This window comes from Falco rusticolus, unplaced genomic scaffold, assembly GCF_015220075.1.
Source record: "Falco rusticolus isolate bFalRus1 unplaced genomic scaffold, bFalRus1.pri scaffold_55_arrow_ctg1, whole genome shotgun sequence".
Lineage (NCBI taxonomy): Eukaryota > Metazoa > Chordata > Aves > Falconiformes > Falconidae > Falco > Falco rusticolus.
This window is the reverse complement of record NW_023618234.1, coordinates 21276-38125: the sequence shown is the minus strand read 5'-3', so window position 1 is coordinate 38125 and position 16850 is coordinate 21276. Positions and strand designations below refer to the sequence as shown.

General features: G+C 53.3%; 1 protein-coding gene and 2 long non-coding RNA genes across 3 annotated transcripts in view; all 3 read right to left on the bottom strand.

Moving 5' to 3' along the window:
* The window catches only part of LOC119142131 (zinc finger protein ubi-d4-like), a 31281-nt gene that overhangs the window by 13334 nt on the left and 1097 nt on the right, over positions 1 to 16850 (bottom strand). Inside the window, 11 exon segments of the mRNA XM_037374854.1 lie at positions 384 to 462; positions 1979 to 2090; positions 4162 to 4288; positions 4586 to 4673; positions 4676 to 4725; positions 8404 to 8445; positions 9336 to 9414; positions 9929 to 10021; positions 12049 to 12212; positions 12429 to 12536; positions 12632 to 12792. Coding sequence (XP_037230751.1) covers positions 384 to 462; positions 1979 to 2090; positions 4162 to 4288; positions 4586 to 4673; positions 4676 to 4725; positions 8404 to 8445; positions 9336 to 9414; positions 9929 to 10021; positions 12049 to 12212; positions 12429 to 12536; positions 12632 to 12792 — 1103 coding nt within the window.
* Positions 1006 to 1775, bottom strand: LOC119142134. Its single transcript, XR_005102166.1, has 3 exons — positions 1369 to 1775; positions 1268 to 1321; positions 1006 to 1167 (listed from the first exon to the last, which is right to left on the bottom strand). It is a non-coding gene; the product is annotated as an uncharacterized LOC119142134 (long non-coding RNA).
* Positions 14758 to 16184, bottom strand: LOC119142135. Its single transcript, XR_005102167.1, has 2 exons — positions 15834 to 16184; positions 14758 to 15673 (listed from the first exon to the last, which is right to left on the bottom strand). It is a non-coding gene; the product is annotated as an uncharacterized LOC119142135 (long non-coding RNA).

Sequence of the window (16850 nt, the reverse complement as noted above, 5' to 3'; positions counted from 1 at the left end):
TTTTTTTTTTTTATTTTTTTTTTCTATATATTTATTATTTTTTTTTGCTTCGTACAGCACAAGACGGGTGGAGGAAGAGGAGAAGAAGAGCAATCCCTCCCGGCTTTTCCACTGCTCCAGAATCATTTGGGGCGTCAGGGATGGATTTTGGGGCGTCAGGATGGATTTTGGGGCTCAGGGATGGATTTTGGGGCAGGAAAAATATTTTTCCCCCACTTGGGAGAATAATCAGGGAAGAGCCAGAACGATCACGACGTGCCAAACCCACGACTGCCCCCAAAACCATGGGCAGAAAGGGGAGGGGGGCCACACGGTGGGGAAATATTTTTTTGGGCTGAATTCTGCTTGTTTTGGCTCATGTGAGGGGGGAGGGCGGCACTCACCTCGGGGGCTCCGACATGGGGGGGTCAGGCAGTACATGTGGTAGCCGCGGTCGCAGTCGTCGCAGAAGAGCAGCTGGTCCTGTGTCGAGGGGGTGGGGGGGAAAAATTCGGATGATTCAACGTGGCCTTGGCTTAAGGACAAGGGGGGAGGGGACCGAGTGGGGAGGGACGAAGGTCCCTCTCTGGTGTCCTCCAAGCTCCAGTGGAGCGACCAGAAACATCGCCGTGCCCTCCGACTACCAAAAGCATAAAGTTCCACCCCCCCCCCCCAAAAAAAAGATTTGCCGCGTTCGACAGACTATTAAAGCCCAAAGTTTTCCCCCAAAACGCCTCTCCGTGTCCCACAGACTGTTAATCCCAAAGATTCCACCCAAAAAAACTCTTCTGTGTCCTACAGACTGTTAAAACCCAAGATTTCTCCCCAGAAAGACTCTCCATGCCCCACAGGCTGTTTAAAGTCCAAAATTTCCCCCAAAAAGCCTCTCTGGTCTCACAGACTGTTAAACCCCAAAGATTTTCCCCAAAGAACCTCTCCTGTGTCTTACAGACTTAAATCCCAAGATTTTCCCCCAAAAGACTCTCTGGTGTCTCACAGACCATAAAAGTCCAAGATTTTCCCCAGAAGAACCTCCCCTGTGTCCCACAAACTGTTAAAATCCAAAGATTTCCCCCAAAAAAGCCTCTCTGGTGTCTCACAGATTGTTAAATCCCAAAGATTTCCCCCCAAAAAAACTCTCTGGTGTCTCACAGACCGTTAAAAGTCCAAAGATTTCCCCCAAAAAACCTCCCCTGTGTCCTACAAACTGTTAAAATTCCAAAGATTCCCCCCAAAACCTCTCTGTGTCTCACAGATTGTTAAATTCCAAAGATTTCCCCCAAAAAACCTCTCTGGTGTCTCACAGATTGTTAAATTCCAAAGATTTCCCCCCAAAAAACCTCTCTGTGTCTCACAGATTGTTAAATTCCAAGATTTCCCCCAAAAGACCTCTGGTGTCTCACAGATTGTTAAATTCCAAAGATTTCCCCCAAAAACCTCTCTGGTGTCTCACAGATTGTTAAAATTCCAAAGATTTCCCCCAAAAAACCTCTCTGGTGTCTCACAGATTGTTAAATTCCAAAGATTTCCCCCCAAAAACCTCTCTGGTGTCTCACAGATTGTTGAATTCCAAAGATTTCCCCCCAAAAACCTCTCTGGTGTCTCACAGATTGTTAAATTCCAAAGATTTCCCCCAAAAAAACTCTCTGGTGTCCTACAGACTGTTAAAATTCCAAAGATTTCCCCCGAAAAACCTTTCCTGTGTCCTACAAACTGTTAAAATTCCAAAGATTTCCCCCAAAAAGACTCTCTGGTGTCCTACAAATTGTTAAAATTCCAAAGATTTCCCCCCCCAATTTTCTCCTGCATCCTACAACCTGTTAAATTCCAAAATTCCCCCCCAAATCCTCTCCCGTGTCCTACAACTGTTAAAATTCCAAACGTTTCCCCCCGAAAGCCTGTGTCTCCCACCGGTTATTAAATATGACGATTTCCCCCCAAAAACGCTCTGCCGCACCCCCCGGCCTGTGGGGGGGCGCCAGGCCCCGGGGTCACTCACGTCGTTCTCGGAGGTGCCGCAGATGTTGCAGCACTTGCACTCGATGCACTGCCAGCGGTACGTCTTGACGGCCGCCATCATCACCGGGTGAACTGCAGGCAGGAGGGGTGCCCTGCGAGCGGCAGGACAGCGGTGAGGGCAGGGCGGGCAGGGCAGGCAGGGCAGGCAGGCAGGGCAGGCGGCAGGGCAGGAAGGCAGGGCAGGCAGGGCAGGCAGGGCAGGCAGGGGAGGAAGGCAGCAGGCAGGGCAGGCAGGCAGGCAGGGGAGGAAGGCAGGGCAGGGCAGGGCAGGCAGGCAGGCAGGCAGGGCGGCAGGAAGCAGGGCAGCGGCAGCAGGCAGGAAGGCAGGGCAGGGCAGGCAGGGCAGGCAGGGCAGGCAGGGCAGGCAGGGCAGGCAGGGCGCGCAGGGCAGGCAGGGCAGGCAGGGCAGGCAGGGAAGAGGCAAGGCAGCAGGGAAGAGGCAAGGCAGCAGGGCAGGCAGGCAGGGCATGGCAGGCAGGCAGGGCAGGCAGGGCTGGCAGCAGGGCAGGCAGGGCAGGCAGGCAGGGCAGGCAGGCAGGCAGGCAGAGCAGGCAGGCAGGAAGGCAGGGCAGGCAGGGAGGGCAGGCAGGCAGGCAGCAGGCAGGCAGCAGCAGGCAGGGCAGGCAGGCAGGGCAGCAGCAGGCAGGGCAGAGCAGGGCAGGCAGCAGGCAGGCAGCGCAGGGCAGGCAGGGCAGGCAGGGCGCGGTGGGCAGGGGAGGAAGGCAAAGGCAGGGCAGGCAGGGCAGGCAGGGCGGGCAGGGGAGGAAGGCAGGAAGGCAGGGCAGGGCAGGCAGGCAGAGCAGGCAGGGCAGGCAGGGCAGGGCAGCAAGCATGCAGGCAGGCAGGGCCGCAGGGCAGGCAGGGCTGCAGGGCAGGCAGGGCAGGCAGGGCAGGCAGGGGAAGGGCAAGGCAGGCAGGGAAGAGGGCAAGGCAGGCAGGCAGGCAGGGCAGGCAGGGCAGGGCAGGCAGGCAGGCTGGCAGGCAGGGCAGGCAGGGCTGGCAGGGGCAGCGGCAGGCAGGGCAGGGCAGGGCAGGGCAGCAGGCAGAGCAGGCAGCAGGAAGGCAGGGCAGGCAGGGAGGGCAGGCAGGCAGGGCAGGGCAGCAGGCAGAGCAGGCAGGCAGGCAGGCAGGCAGGGCAGGCAGGCAGGGCAGGCAGGAAGGCAGGCAGGGCAGGCAGGGCAGGGCAGGCAGCAGGGCAGGCAGGCAGGGCAGGGCAGGGTGGCAGGGGAGGAAGGCAGGAAGGCAGGGCAGGCAGGGCAGGCAGGGGAGGAAGGCAGGAAGGCAGGGCAGGCAGGGCAGGGCAGGAAGGCAGGGCAGGCAGGGCAGGCAGGGCAGGGCAGGCAGAGGCAGGGCAGGGCAGGCAGGGCAGGGCAGGCAGGGCAGGCAGGGCAGGGGAGGAAGGCAGGGCTGGCAGGGCAGGCAGGGCAGGCAGGGCAGGCAGGGCAGGGCAGGCAGGGCACACAGCAGGCAGGGCACACAGCGCAGGCAGGGCAGGCAGGGCACACAGCAGGCAGGGCAGGCAGGCAGGCAGGGCAGGCAGGGGAGGGCAGCAGGGGGAAGGCAGGAAGGCAGCAGGCAGGCAGGCAGGAAGGCAGGCAGGCAGGGCAGGCAGAGCAGGCAGGGCAGGCAGGGCAGGCAGGGCAGGCAGTGCGGGCAGGGCAGGGCAGGCAGGGCAGGCAGACGCATGGCAGGGCAGGCAGGCAGGCAGGCAGGCAGGCAGCAGGCAGCAGGGCAGGGAGGAAGGCAGGGCTGGCAGGGCAGGCAGGGCATGGCAGCAGGGCAGGGCAGGCAGGGCACGCAGCAGGCAGGGCAGGCAGGGCACGCAGCAGGCAGGGCACGCAGCAGGCAGGGCAGGCAGGGCAGGCAGGGCAGGCAGCAGGCAGGGCACACAGTGCAGGCAGGGCAGGCAGGGCACGCAGGGCAGGCAGGGCAGGCAGGGCAGGCAGGGCAGGGAGCAGGCAGGGCAGGCAGCAGGCAGGGCACGCAGCAGGCAGGGCAGGCAGGGCAGGCAGGGAGCAGGCAGGGCGGCAGGCAGCAGGGCGGGCAGGAGAACCCACCTCTCCCCCAGCTCCAACCCCAATCCCCGGCTCCCCCGGGCGGGCGGAGACGCCACGGAAGGTTCGGCTGGCGCCGCTGGGGCGGGGGTTGGTTTTCCCTCCGTACCTGATCGCCCGCATCGGAGCACGACACCAGCTCCTCCGCTGCCCCGTCTTCTTGTTGATTTTGGAGTCTCCCAGGCAGAAGTCGCAGTAGTTGTTGGGCAAAGCTAAACCGTCGGGTCCTTTTTTGGCTGGAAAAATGAAAAAAAATAAAAAAAAAAAAATAAAAAAAAAAAAAAAAATGGGAAAGACAGGATCAGCACCAGGAAAAATTCCTATCCGCGTGTGGCCGAGGGGAAAAACCCACTTCCAGGAAGGAAATCCCGACGCCCGTGAGGCGCGGGGGGCGATGCCCGCGTGCGCCGCCGGCGCGTGGTGGGGACACAGACGCGCTGCCGGCGCTGCGCTGGAGGGATTTTTTTCCCGTTTTTTTTTCCAAATTTTTTTTTTTTGTTCCCCGCCGTGGGATGGGGAGGCGTCGCACTTACACTTCTGCTCCTCGAGCGCTGCGAGACGGGGTGGTGGGGGCTGGGAATCCTCCGTTCCCGTCGCCCTCTTCCTCGCCAGGTGGGGAGTGGGGCGTAGTGGTAGCTCAAGCACCGCCGGTTCTTGTAGCGTTTCCCGCAAACTACGGAAAAAACGGGAAAAATATCAGCGGGTTCCCGGCGGGAGGAGAGAATTCCCCGCGGCAAACAGCAGCCACCGGTTCCGGGCTCCGGGCACAGGTGGCTGCTGCCCCTCCCCCCCCCCCAAACAGATTTATTTAAAAAAAAAAAAAAAAAAAAATTTAAAAAAAAGTTACTATTTAAAAAATCAATATTCTTACATTGTGACTATACAATTTTCACGAACTGAATTTTATTAAAAATAAAATAAAAATGATAAAAAAATATTTTTTAAATTATTATTTATATTTTGGTATTAAATTTTTATAATAACCTAAAGATGAAATAAGAGCTAATATTTTAAAACAATGCATAAAATTTTGGTATAAAATGTAAATAAATTTAGTATAAAATTTAAATAAATAAAAATATTTAAAATTTAATATCTTTAATATAAATTTTAAAATTAAAATCAAAACAGTCAATATTTGAAAATTAATATTTTAAATACTATTTAGTGTAGATTTTCATAATTTTAAAAGAGATGTAAAAATAATAATGATAAAATGATATTTAAAAATTGTATATTTTAACATTTTTAGTACAAAATTTTTATAATTTGAAAAATATTTAAAATAAAATAGAAACAATAATAAAAATTTAACATTTAAAAATTCACTATTTTTATAATATCCTTAGTATAAAATTTTTATAATTTAAAAGCAAAATAAGTAACAACAAGGAATTACTATTTAAAAGTTAATAGTTTTAATAATACTCTTAGTATAAAGTTTTAATAATTTAAAAAACATAAAAAATAAAATAAAAATACTAATGATTTGATATTTTAAAATTAATACTTTTATAATATTTAGCATAAAGTTTGTATAATAATTTAAAGACTATTTAAAAAATTAAATAATAAAGTAAGATTAAAAAGTTGATATTTTTATAATACTTTAGCATGAAATCTTTATAATAATTTAAAATGAAAAAATAAAATAGAAAATAATACTAAAAAATAATATTTTTTAAAAATTAAAAAATTAAAAAAAAAAAAACCAAAAAAACCCAAACCCCTGGAATTTATTCAAAGCAGCTGGGAATCACCTGGGGCAGGGGTGGGACATCCCGGCTCGGAGCCGGGGAAGCATCGCTGCCTTCCCGGCGCATCCCGCGTGCAGCCGGTCGGGCGAGGGACCCACACCGCCGCGGCCAGACACCGCCGGCGCGTAAAATCCTGGGAACGGGAGCAGAACCAGGCTGGGGGGGGGGTGGGGGGGGGGGTCGATCCCAATGGGCAAAAATCCGGTCGGAAAAACCCCACATTTCCCACCCAAAAAATCCATTTCCTAAAGCGGTGGGACAAAATTCCGCCGCATTTCAACCTGCACGATGGGAAAACCGATTTTTTTATTTTGGGGGGAAAATCCCCCAAAATCCACCCAGGATCAAGCGCCCTGGGGGATGATCAGGATCCCAGGGATAACACCTGGCGTCGATGCTTTTTTTGGGGGAAAATCCCCCCAAATCCACCCAGGATCAAGTGCCCCGGGGGATGCTCAGCATCCCAGGGATAACACCCGGCGTTGGTGCTTTTTTGAGGGAAAATCCCCCCAAATCCACCCAGGATCAAGCGCCCTGGGGGATGCTCGGGATCCCCCAGGGATAACACCCGGCGTTGACGATTTTTTGGGGGAAAATCCCCCAAACCCCCCCAAGGATCAAGCGCTCCGGGGGATGCTCAGGATCCCAGGGATAACACCCGGCGTTGGCCGTTTTTTGGGGGGAAAATCCCCCAAAATCCACCCAGGATCAAGTGCCCCGGGGGATGCTCAGCATCCCAGGGGTAACACCCGGCATTGGCGCTTTTTTTGGGGGAAAATCCCCCAAAATCTACCAAGGATCAAGCGCCCTTGGAGGATGCTCAGGATCCCAGGGATAACACCCGGCGTCGGCGCTTTTTTGGGGGAAAATCCCCTAAAATCCCCCAAGGATCAAGCGCCCCGGGGGATGCTCAGTATCCCAGGGGTAACACCTGGCATCGGCGATTTTTTGGGGGAAAATCCCCCAAAATCCACCCAGGATCAAGCGCCCCGGGGATGCTCAGCATCCCAGGGATAACACCCGGCATTGGCCGTTTTTTTGGGGAAAATCCCCCAAAATCCCCCAAGGATCAAGTGCCCTGGGGGATGCTTGGGATCCCAGGGATAACACCCGGCGTTGACGATTTTTTGGGGGAAAATCCCCCAAAATCCCCCAAGGATCAAGCGCTCCGGGGGATGCTCAGCATCCCAGGGATAACACCTGGCGTCGATGCTTTTTTGGGGGGAAAATCCCCCAAAATCCAGCCAGGATCAAGTGCCCCGGGGGATGCTCAGCATCCCAGGGGTAACACCTGGTGTTGGCGCTTTTTTTGGGGAAAATCCCCCAAAATCCACCCAGGATCAAGCGCCCCGGGGGATGCTCAGCATCCCAGGGATAACACCGGGCGTTGACGATTTTTTGGGGGAAAATCCCCCAAAATCCCCCAAGGATCAAGCGCTCTGGGGGATGCTCAGGATCCCAGGGATAACACCTGGCATTGGCCGTTTTTTTGGGGGAAAATCCCCCAAAATCCACCCAGGATCAAGCGCCCTGGGGGATGCTCGGGATCCCAGGGATAACACCCGGCATCGGCTGTTTTTTGGGGGAAAATCCCCCAAAATCCCCCAAGGATCAAGCGCCCCGGGGGATGCTCGGGATCCCAGGGATAACACCCGGCGTTGACGATCTTTTGGGGGGAAAATCCCCAAAATCCAGCCAGGATCAAGTGCCCCGGGGGATGCTCAGCATCCCAGGGGTAACACCCAGCGTCGGCAGGGACGGAGAGGCTGGAAAAGGGGGAAAAAACCCTGAAAAACAGCAATTACAACCTTATTACACCAAATTCCATTTTTCCGGAGCCATGCGAGGGCAGGACGGGGTCGGCCCCGTGAGCAGCCACGCGGAGCTGGCAGGCGGCCGTTTCTCCCCTCCCCCCGCTCCAAAAATCGATGTTTCCCCCCCCCCCCCCAAAAAAAAATACCCCAGGAGGTCGATATTTAAACACAAATCGAATTTTTTCCTCCCCAACGAGGAAGAGGAGTCGCCGCCACGACGGAGCTCGGCTCGCCGACATCCCACCTACAACCTGCAGTTGGGGGAGGGGATTTTTTAAAACTAAAAAGAAATTGTTTGGGTTGATTTTGGGGGTTTTTAAACAAAAGCGGCAAGTCTGGCATCTCCCAAGGAAGGCGGCACGTCACCGGGGGGATGGGATGTGGTGGAAACGCAGTGGGTTTTCGGTTTTTGGGGGTTTTTTAGGTTTTTTGTTTTTTGTTTTTTTTCCCAGTGGGGTGGGGGAGGGGAGGATTAATCCTTGTTTTCCTTCTGCCCCAACCGCTCTTCCCTGCTGGAAAAGGGTCAGGAGAACCTGGAGAGAAGGTGGCGAGTCCCGCTGGCCGGCTTTGACGTCGCTCCGGTGGCCTTTGGCTTCTCCAGTGGCCAGCCCCGCGCCACCCCCACCCCCCCTCCCCCCACCCCCCAATCCCTCCCCATTCCCCTCCCCGAAAAAAAAAAAAAAAAAAATAAAAAAAATTAAAATTATGGATCCATCTAACGTTTTCGGGAGGAGGAAAAGGCAGGAAGGAAATCAAAAAAGCAGAGAGAGAGTGGACTACCTCGATCGGGAGGTTTCAAGGTATGCTTTTGTTTGTAACTATCTGAAACACAGAAAGAGAGTCGTGAGAAAAACGCACACGCACACGCACACGCACCCAGCGGACTCTTCGAAAAAACGAGGAAAAATAAAAAAAAATAAAAAAATAAAAAAAAAAAAAAAAGGAGGAAAAACACAGCTCCTGGGAAAGGGGGGGTGGGATTTGGGGGGGGGGGGGGGTGGGGAGAAGCTGGTGGCAGCTCTAGCAGGACAGGAGGAAGAAGAAAGAAAGGTTGGTTTAAAGCCTTGCCTGTTTTTTTGCCCCGTTTGCCCTCAAAAATTCCATTTTTTTTTTCATTTTTTAATTTCTTTTTTAAAATTTATTTCCCTTCCCTTACTCCAGCTGGAAGAGGAAGCATCAGGCCACGGCTTCAGAAATAAAATCCCTGCCCTCGCAGCTGAGAAATATTTATTTTTTTACGCAGAGCGGGACCAGCGCACGCGATAAACTCATTAAAGCGGCTTTTAACGAGGCACGTTAACAAGGGGCAGGGATGGATGGGGGGGGGGCGGGGGGGGCTACGGCCGGCTTCCAAACCAGTCCCATGGCTACAGATCCAACTGGAAAAACGGGGATGGGGGTGTTTTCCCCCTCCGCAGGGGTGCTGGCAAGATGGGGAGAGGTTTATCCTCATTTTTAGGGATGTTTTAGGGATTTTTTTCCTTTCCCGGTGGGAAAACTCCAGCCATCTTCAACCATCGGAAAAATCCAAGGGCTTCCAAAAAAAAACCCTCCCCCAGATGCGGAAATTTCCCCTTTTTTTTTTTTTTTTTTTTTGGAAGGTTGAACCCCCAAATCCCAGCGGATAACCCGAAAGATATCCCCCCCCCAAAAAAATCCAAAAAAAACCAACCCCAAAACCACGCGGCTTGAACAACATTTGCAAAACTCACTGTCGCAAGCGTAGGGTTTATCCCGGTCTTCCAAAATCGCCGCATCCAGCTTCTTCCGAGCCCCTCCGACACCTTTTCCCTGGGGAAAAACGAGGGGAAAAAGGTCAAGTTGGAAGGAAAACGGTGACCCCCCCAAAAAAATTCCCGGGGGTGGCGGGGGGGGGGGGAGGGGTGAAGGGGGGGGGGGGGGGGGGGCGGGGGGGTCCCGGCAGCGCCCAGCGCGATCCAACAGTGCCCCGCGGTGGGTACGGTCCCAAACGGCCGCGCTGCCTGGATAACCTGGATCCCTCGGGATCCACTGGCTTTTTTTGCCCGCTTGGGGAAGGGGCAGAACCCCAATGAGATCCCGGAGGATTTTGGTGATCAACTCACGTTTATTAGCCGCTAACGAGCAGCGTCCCACCCCCCCACCCCCCACCCCGGGGGGGGGGCGGTGTTTTTTGTTGGGTCTTGCCCAGGAAGGGATGCACATCCCGAATTTTCCCGAATTTTGGGTTTATCGCCTGGGTGGGGTGTTTCAGCATCGGTAACGTGTCTGATTTCCCAGGAATCTGCCCCAAAACACCGCCAGGATCCAGCGGGCTGCCCCTCACCTTGGCTTTGCCCTTCCCCCGCCGCTTCGGCGTATCTTCCTCATAGTCTTCATCATCCAAATCATCCAGAAAATCATCCGGCTCCAGAATCCGCTGGGAAAAAGAGGAGGGGGGGCGATCGCAGAGGAATCCTCAGGATTCCCTCGGGAAATCGAGGGGAAAAAAAGGGAAAAACTGGGGAGCGAGATCACCCATCAGCCGCCCGATCCCTTCGTGGGACAGCGGGGAAAAATACGGAATATTTTGGGAAATGGGGAGGGGGGATCCCAAATTTTTTTTATCCCCCCCCCCCCCCCCCAGATGGTGCGAAGCGCTCGGAGAAAGAGTAATCCAGGCCAAGAAAAAAAAAGTCGGAAAGAAACGAGGCTTGGGGGGGAAAAAAAAAAAAAAAAAAAAGAAAAAAAGAAATGATGCTCAAAAGTGGCGTGGAGACACCCAGGCAGGGGAAAACAGATTATTTTTTTTTTAATATCAAAATTATCCAGCCCAGGGAGGGAAGGGGGATCCCAGCTCCTTTATCCCACGGAAAATAAATTCATCAATAAATTTCCCCGCTCCCTGCGTCGTTAGCGGCCGCGTAAAACCCTTTTCACCCCAGGCAGGGCTTAATCAGGGGGGCGTGTGTGAACAAAAATCCTAAAATATTTGTTAAATTTGTTCAAATCACCTTTTCCCTGGCTGAACTCCAGCTCGGAAGCTTTTGCTGCGCTAATTACGGTGATTTCTAACAAGCCTGCGCACGTTTATTGATGGAAAAAAGAAATTAAAACACTTGTCACCTTGCTAAACGCGGGGCTGGGTTGTTTTTTGGTTTGTGTTTTTTTTTTTTCTTAATTATTCCTCTAATTTCAGGTGTAAAATTTAATTGTTTTCCCCTCTGGGGCCTGTTGTCCCAGGGCTGCGCGTCCTTCCCGCTCCCGGGGCGGCAAAAAATCATTTTTAAAAAATAAATTTCATAGAGAGAAAGGGAAAAAAAGCTGCCCCTGGATTTTGGGCGCAAAAACCCCCCTCCCCCTTAATTTTGGGGGCACAAACCCCCCTCCCCCTGGATTTTGGGGACAAAAAAAACCCCCTCCCCATTAATTTTGGGGGCAAAAACTCCCCTCCCCTGGATTTTGGGGTCACAAACCCCCCTCCCCCTGGATTTCAGGGGCACAAACCCCCCTCCTCCTGGAATTTTGGGGGCACAAACTCCCCTCCCCCTGAATTTTGGGGGCACAAACTCCCCTCCCCCTGAATTTTGGGGGCACAAACTCCCCTCCCCATGAATTTTGGGGGCACAAACTCCCTCCCCCTTAATTTTGGGGGCACAAACTCCCCTCCCTCTGAATTTTGGGGACACAAACTCCCCTCCCCCTTAATTTTGGGGGCACAAACCCCCCTCCCCATGAATTTTGGGGTCACAAACCCCCCTCCCCTGGATTTTAGGGGCACAAACTCCCCTCCCCATGAATTTTGGGGGCACACACTCCCCTCCCCCTGGATTTTGGGGGCACAAACCCCCCTCCCTCTGAATTTTGGGGGCACAAACTCCCCTCCCCCTGGATTTTAGGGGCACGCACTCCCCTCACCCTAAATTTGGGGGCCACGCACTCCCCTCCCCCTGAATTTTGGGGGCACAAACCCCCCTCCCCCTTAATTTTGGGGTCACAAACTCCCCTCCCCCTGGATTTTGGGGTCACAAACCCCCCTCCCCATGAATTTTGGGGTCACAAACCCCCCTCCCCTGGATTTTAGGGGCACAAACTCCCCTCCCCTGGATTTTAGGGGCACAAACTCCCCTCCCCCTGGATTTTGGGGGCACACACTCCCCTCCCCCTGGATTTTGGGGGCACAAACCCCCCTCCCCTGGATTTTGGGGGCACACACTCCCCTCCCCCAGGAATTCGGGGTTTCCAACCGACCTGTGAGGAAGGGACCCCCCCTCCCCACCACACCGCGGCGGAGCACCAAACCCTGCCCTCCCGCTCTCCGGCAGCCCCCCCAAAGCCGACAGCATCCCCTTTCCCCCCCCTCCCCCAAATCCATCCCGAATCCTTCCGCCGCGGCGAGGAAGAGGGTGGGAAATGGGGTTTTGACGCTGAAGCCCCCCCACCCCCACCCCCCTCTCCCTGCCCTACCTTCCGCGCGCGGCTGTTGGTGACGGGGAACTCGCCCAGGCTGTCGTCGTCGATGCGGGGATCCGGGAGAGCGCGTTTCTCCAAGGGATCGGTCCTCAACAGGGCTTCCAGGCTGCTGCCGTCCTGAGAGATCAACCCTTCCTTCTTCAGGGTCTGATCCGTGTCTGCCGGGAGGGAAGAGAAGCGGAAAAGTAAAAAATAATAAAAAAAAAAAAAAAAAAAAAAAAAGAATCAGGGAACGCCGCTGCACTTGGAGATCCCACCTCACCCAGTCTGGGGGTGGGCGAAGGGGTTTACCCTCCCCCCTCTCCCCCATTTTTATCATCGCGGGCAAAAAAAACCAAAACCACCAGCAGAAAGTGGGGGTGGGGAGGATTTACCTGGTTTGATGGAAGGGAAGGAAAGTCTCGGGTCTTCCGGAGGATGAGCGCGGCGTTTCTTCCTCCAGCGCCGCGCCGGGTAGGAATAAAGCTGCCCGGCGGCTAAACCTGGAATAAAAACCCCTCCAAAATGACGCCAGGGGACGAAACGCCGCCCCCCCTCGCCCCCCCCCCCCCCCCCACCTGGTTTTTCCTCGACCTACCTGGCCCCCGGTGCCGTTTTTCCATCCAGATGTAGCAGTTGCTTTGGGCCACCCCAGTTTGGGAGTCGAGGAAAGGGAGGCGGACGCTCCTCTCGGCGCAGAGCCGCGCGTTGTAGTTGTGGCATTGCTCCATGGCATCCCGGTAGTACTGTTCCCCCAGGCTGGGGGGGGGGGGGGGGGGGTGTGTGAAAAAAAAAAAAAGAAAAGATTCAACCTTCACACCCCCCCCCCCCCCCAACCCCCAAATTTCAACCCTTGGTCCGTTTCCAGCAGGCAAAAAGGAAAACCCCACGCAAATTCCCGCGGCCCGACATCGCTTCTCCGCAACGCCAAGACGCGGCTCGACGCGGTTTTAGGGCCGACGGAGAAGCGGAGGGAGGGGAAAAACGGACACGACGGGCGATTCCAACCTTCCTCAGCGCCGGGAGACGAGACGTGGCATCGCCAAAAGCTGCCCCCACCCCCCCCCCACCCCCCCCAGTATTTTTCATCCCCCGCCCCCCCCCCCCCCCCCCCGATGCTTTTGGCGCCGGCGTTCGGAGGATCCGAGGGGTCGCGGGGGTCTTTCTCCGTTGCCTTCAGCACCTCCATCGCTCCCCACCCTCTCTGGGCCAACGTTCCTCCTTCAACCTGCAGCTAATTACCGTAATTAAGACGGCGAATCCGCGGTAGGGAGTGGGGGAGAGCTGAGAATCCGTTGGGCTGTCGGGGAATAAGTTTTTCCCCCAGTGCCGGGAGAGGAGAGAGAGTTTTGATTTTTATCCATCTACCTCCGGGAGAGAAGTTCTATTTTTTATTTTTATCCATCTATCTCCATCCTGGCACTTAAAAAACACCGGCGAGGAGGCCCAGGGAGCCCTGTAATTACCTGTGGTTAATTGAGACGAAGGATTAACGAGCCAAAAGGTATCTTCCCCGACGGAGGAAAAGGAGACGGGGTAGAAATCGCTTCGTTTTATCGCGGCGCAAATAAAAATCGGGGTGGGGTGGGGGGAGAAACGGCCGGTGGAAAACCAGCGGGTGGAGGATTTAAAAAACCCACAAAAATATTAATCAATATTAAATGCAAATGAGGATCGCCACGCTCTTCTTCCTTATGGAGGAAACGGATGAGCCCACTGCGCCCGCCAGCAGCGATTTGGGGAGGGGGGGGGGTCGCGTGTCCCAGCGGGAATTAAAAATTTGGGGGTGGAAATCCCTCGGGGAGCTTTTAATTACCTCCAAAATCAGGAGAGGGCTTCGTTTGCGCCCCCATCCCCCGCAACGCGGAGCCCTCAAACCTCCTTGTGAGGCAGCGGAGGAAAACTCGGCGGGTTTGGGTGATAAAACCCCAAAAAGTTTAGTTGAACCGTTTCTTTCCTTCCCGCTGGATGGATTTCAGGGCTCGGAGGGGGCCAAAAAAAAGGGAATTATTCCCTAAAATAAAGGAATTATCCGCTAAAATAAAAGTTTAACGTCGGTTGAAGTGCAAATGAACGGTGGCTTCGTGGGCTGGGCGAGAAACGTACCACGATTTGGCTCCGGCATTTTGAAAAACGTGAAATTTCACAAAACGGGGTTTTTTCAAGCGCCGAGGAGGACAGGGGGACACGGGAAAAACGGAAATTTTGCCTCCAGCTCCGACGGAGAAACTTTATCAATATCCCTTGACGCCGTTTGGGGGGTGTCCGTCCCCAAAGCAAAGCGCTTCAAGGGGGGGTGGAGAAAAAGGAGAAAATCAGTTGAAAATCGGCTGAAAATTGGCTGAAAATCAGCTGAATATTGGCTGAAAATCCGCTTAAAATGGCTGATTTTCAGCTGATTTTCAGCTGAAAATCGGCTGATAATTGGCTGAAAATCGGCTGATAATTGGCTGATTTTTGGCTGAAAATTGGTTGATTTTCAGCTGAAAATTGGCTGAAAATCGACTGATTTTTGGCTGATTTTCAGCTAGAAAATTGGCTGGTTCTCAGCTAGAAAATCAGCTGAAAATTGGCGGAAAATTGGCTGATTTTTGGTTGAAAATCGGCTAGAAATCGGCTGATTTTCGGCTGATTTTCGGCTGAAAATTGGCTGATTTTCGGCGGAAAATTGGCTGAAAATTGCTGATTTTCGGCTAGAAATTAGCTGATTTTCAGCTAGAAATCGGCTGAAAATTGGCTGAAAATTGCTGATTTTCGGCTGAAAATCGGCTGAAAATTGCTGATTTTCGGCTGAAAATCGGCTGAAAATTGGCTAGGTTTTGGCTGAAAATCGGCTGAAAATTGCTGATTTTCGGCTGAAAATCGGCTGAAAATTGGCTGAAAATTGCTGATTTTCGGCTGAAAATCGGCTGAAAATTGGCTGGGTTTTGGCTGAAAATCGGCTGAAAATTGCTGATTTTCGTCTGAAAATCGGCTGAAAATTGGCTGAAAATTGCTGATTTTCGGCTGAAAATCAGCTGAAAATTGGCTGGGTTTTGGCTGAAAATCGGCTAGAAATTGGCTGATTTTCGGCTGAAAATCGGCTGAAAATCGCTGATTTTCGGCTGAAAATTGGTTGATTTTTGACTGAAAAACGGCTGATTTTTGGCTGAAAATCGGCGGGAAACGCGGGAAGGAGCTATCGAAGGCAGCAGGACGGATGAAATACGTTTTTAACCGCTCTAACGAACCCAATTAACGCTCCCGGCGGTAATTTAGTGCCTTCTGGGGCGTCGAGGAAGTCGTCAGAGCAACTTCCAGGAAATCTCGGCACGTCAGCAGGTCGCTGAGGAAATTTCCGAAAAAGTCAATTTTGATTTTTTCACCTCTCCGTTTTGCTGGCGGGCAAAAAAAATTAATAGGCGCCTAAAATTAATAAAATTAATTGGTGTGATGGAGGGGGGTGAGGCAAGGTGCTGCTTGAGCCTCGTAATTAACTCTCAGCTCGTCAGAGGGGACCCCAGCACCCATTAACGAACCCCAGCTCGTTAGGGGGGACCCCAAAGCCTCTTAATTAACTCTCAGCTCCTCAGAGGGGACCCCAAAGCCTCTTAACGAACCCCAGCTCATTAGGGGGGACCCCAAAGCCTCTTAATTAACTCTCAGCTCCTCAGAGGGGACCCCAAAGCCTCTTAACGAACCCCAGCTCATTAGAGGAGACCCCCAAGCCTCTTAATGAACCCCAGCTCATTAGAGGAGACCCCAGTTTGTCAGAGGAGACCCCAAAGCCTCTTAACGAACCCCAGCTCATCAGAGGGGACCCCAGCTCGTTAGGGTGGACCCCAAAGCCTCTTAATTAACCCTCAGCTCCTCAGAGGGGACCCCAAAGCCTCTTAACGAACCCCAGCTCGTTAGGGGGGACCCCAGTTTGTCAAAGGAGACCCCAAAGCCTCTTAATTAACCCTCAGCTCGTTAGGGGGGACCCCAAAGCCTCTTAATGAACCTTCAGCTCATCAGAGGGGACCACAAAGACACTTAATGAACCCCAGCTCGTTAGGGGGGACCCCAAAGCCTCTTAATTAACTCTCAGCTCCTCAGAGGGGACCCCAAAGCCTCTTAATGAACCCAGCTCATTAGGGGGGACCCCAAAGCCTATTAATGAACCCCAGCTCGTTAGGGGGGACCCCAAAGCCTATTAATGAACTCTCAGCTCCTCAGAGGGGAACCCAAAGACACTTAATGAACCCCAGCTCATTAGGGGGGACCCCAGTTTGTCAAAGGAGACCCCAAAGCCTCTTAATGAACCCCAGCTCGTTAGGGGGGACCCCAAAGCCTCTTAATTAACTCTCAGCTCATCAGAGGGGACCCCAAAGCCTCTTAATGAACCCAGCTCGTTAGGGGGGACCCCAAAGCCTCTTAATGAACCCCAGCTCGTTAGGGGGGACCCCAAAGCCTCTTAATTAACTCTCAGCTCATCAGAGGGGACCCCAAAGCCTCTTAATGAACCCAGCTCATTAGGGGGGACCCCAAAGCCTCTTAATGAACCCCAGCTCGTTAGGGGGGACCCCAAAGCCTCTTAATTAACTCCCAGCTCCTCAGAGGGGAGCCCAAAGACACTTAATGAACCCCAGCTCATTAGGGGGGACCCCAGCTTGTCAAAGGAGACCCCAAAGCCTCTTAATTAACCCTCAGCTCGTTAGGGGGGACCCCAAAGCCTCTTAATGAACCCCAGCTCGTTAGGGGGGACCCCAAAGCCTCTTAATGAACCCCAGCTCGTTAGGGGGGACCCCAAAGCCTCTTAATTAACTCTCAGCTCATCAGAGGGGACCCCAAAGCCT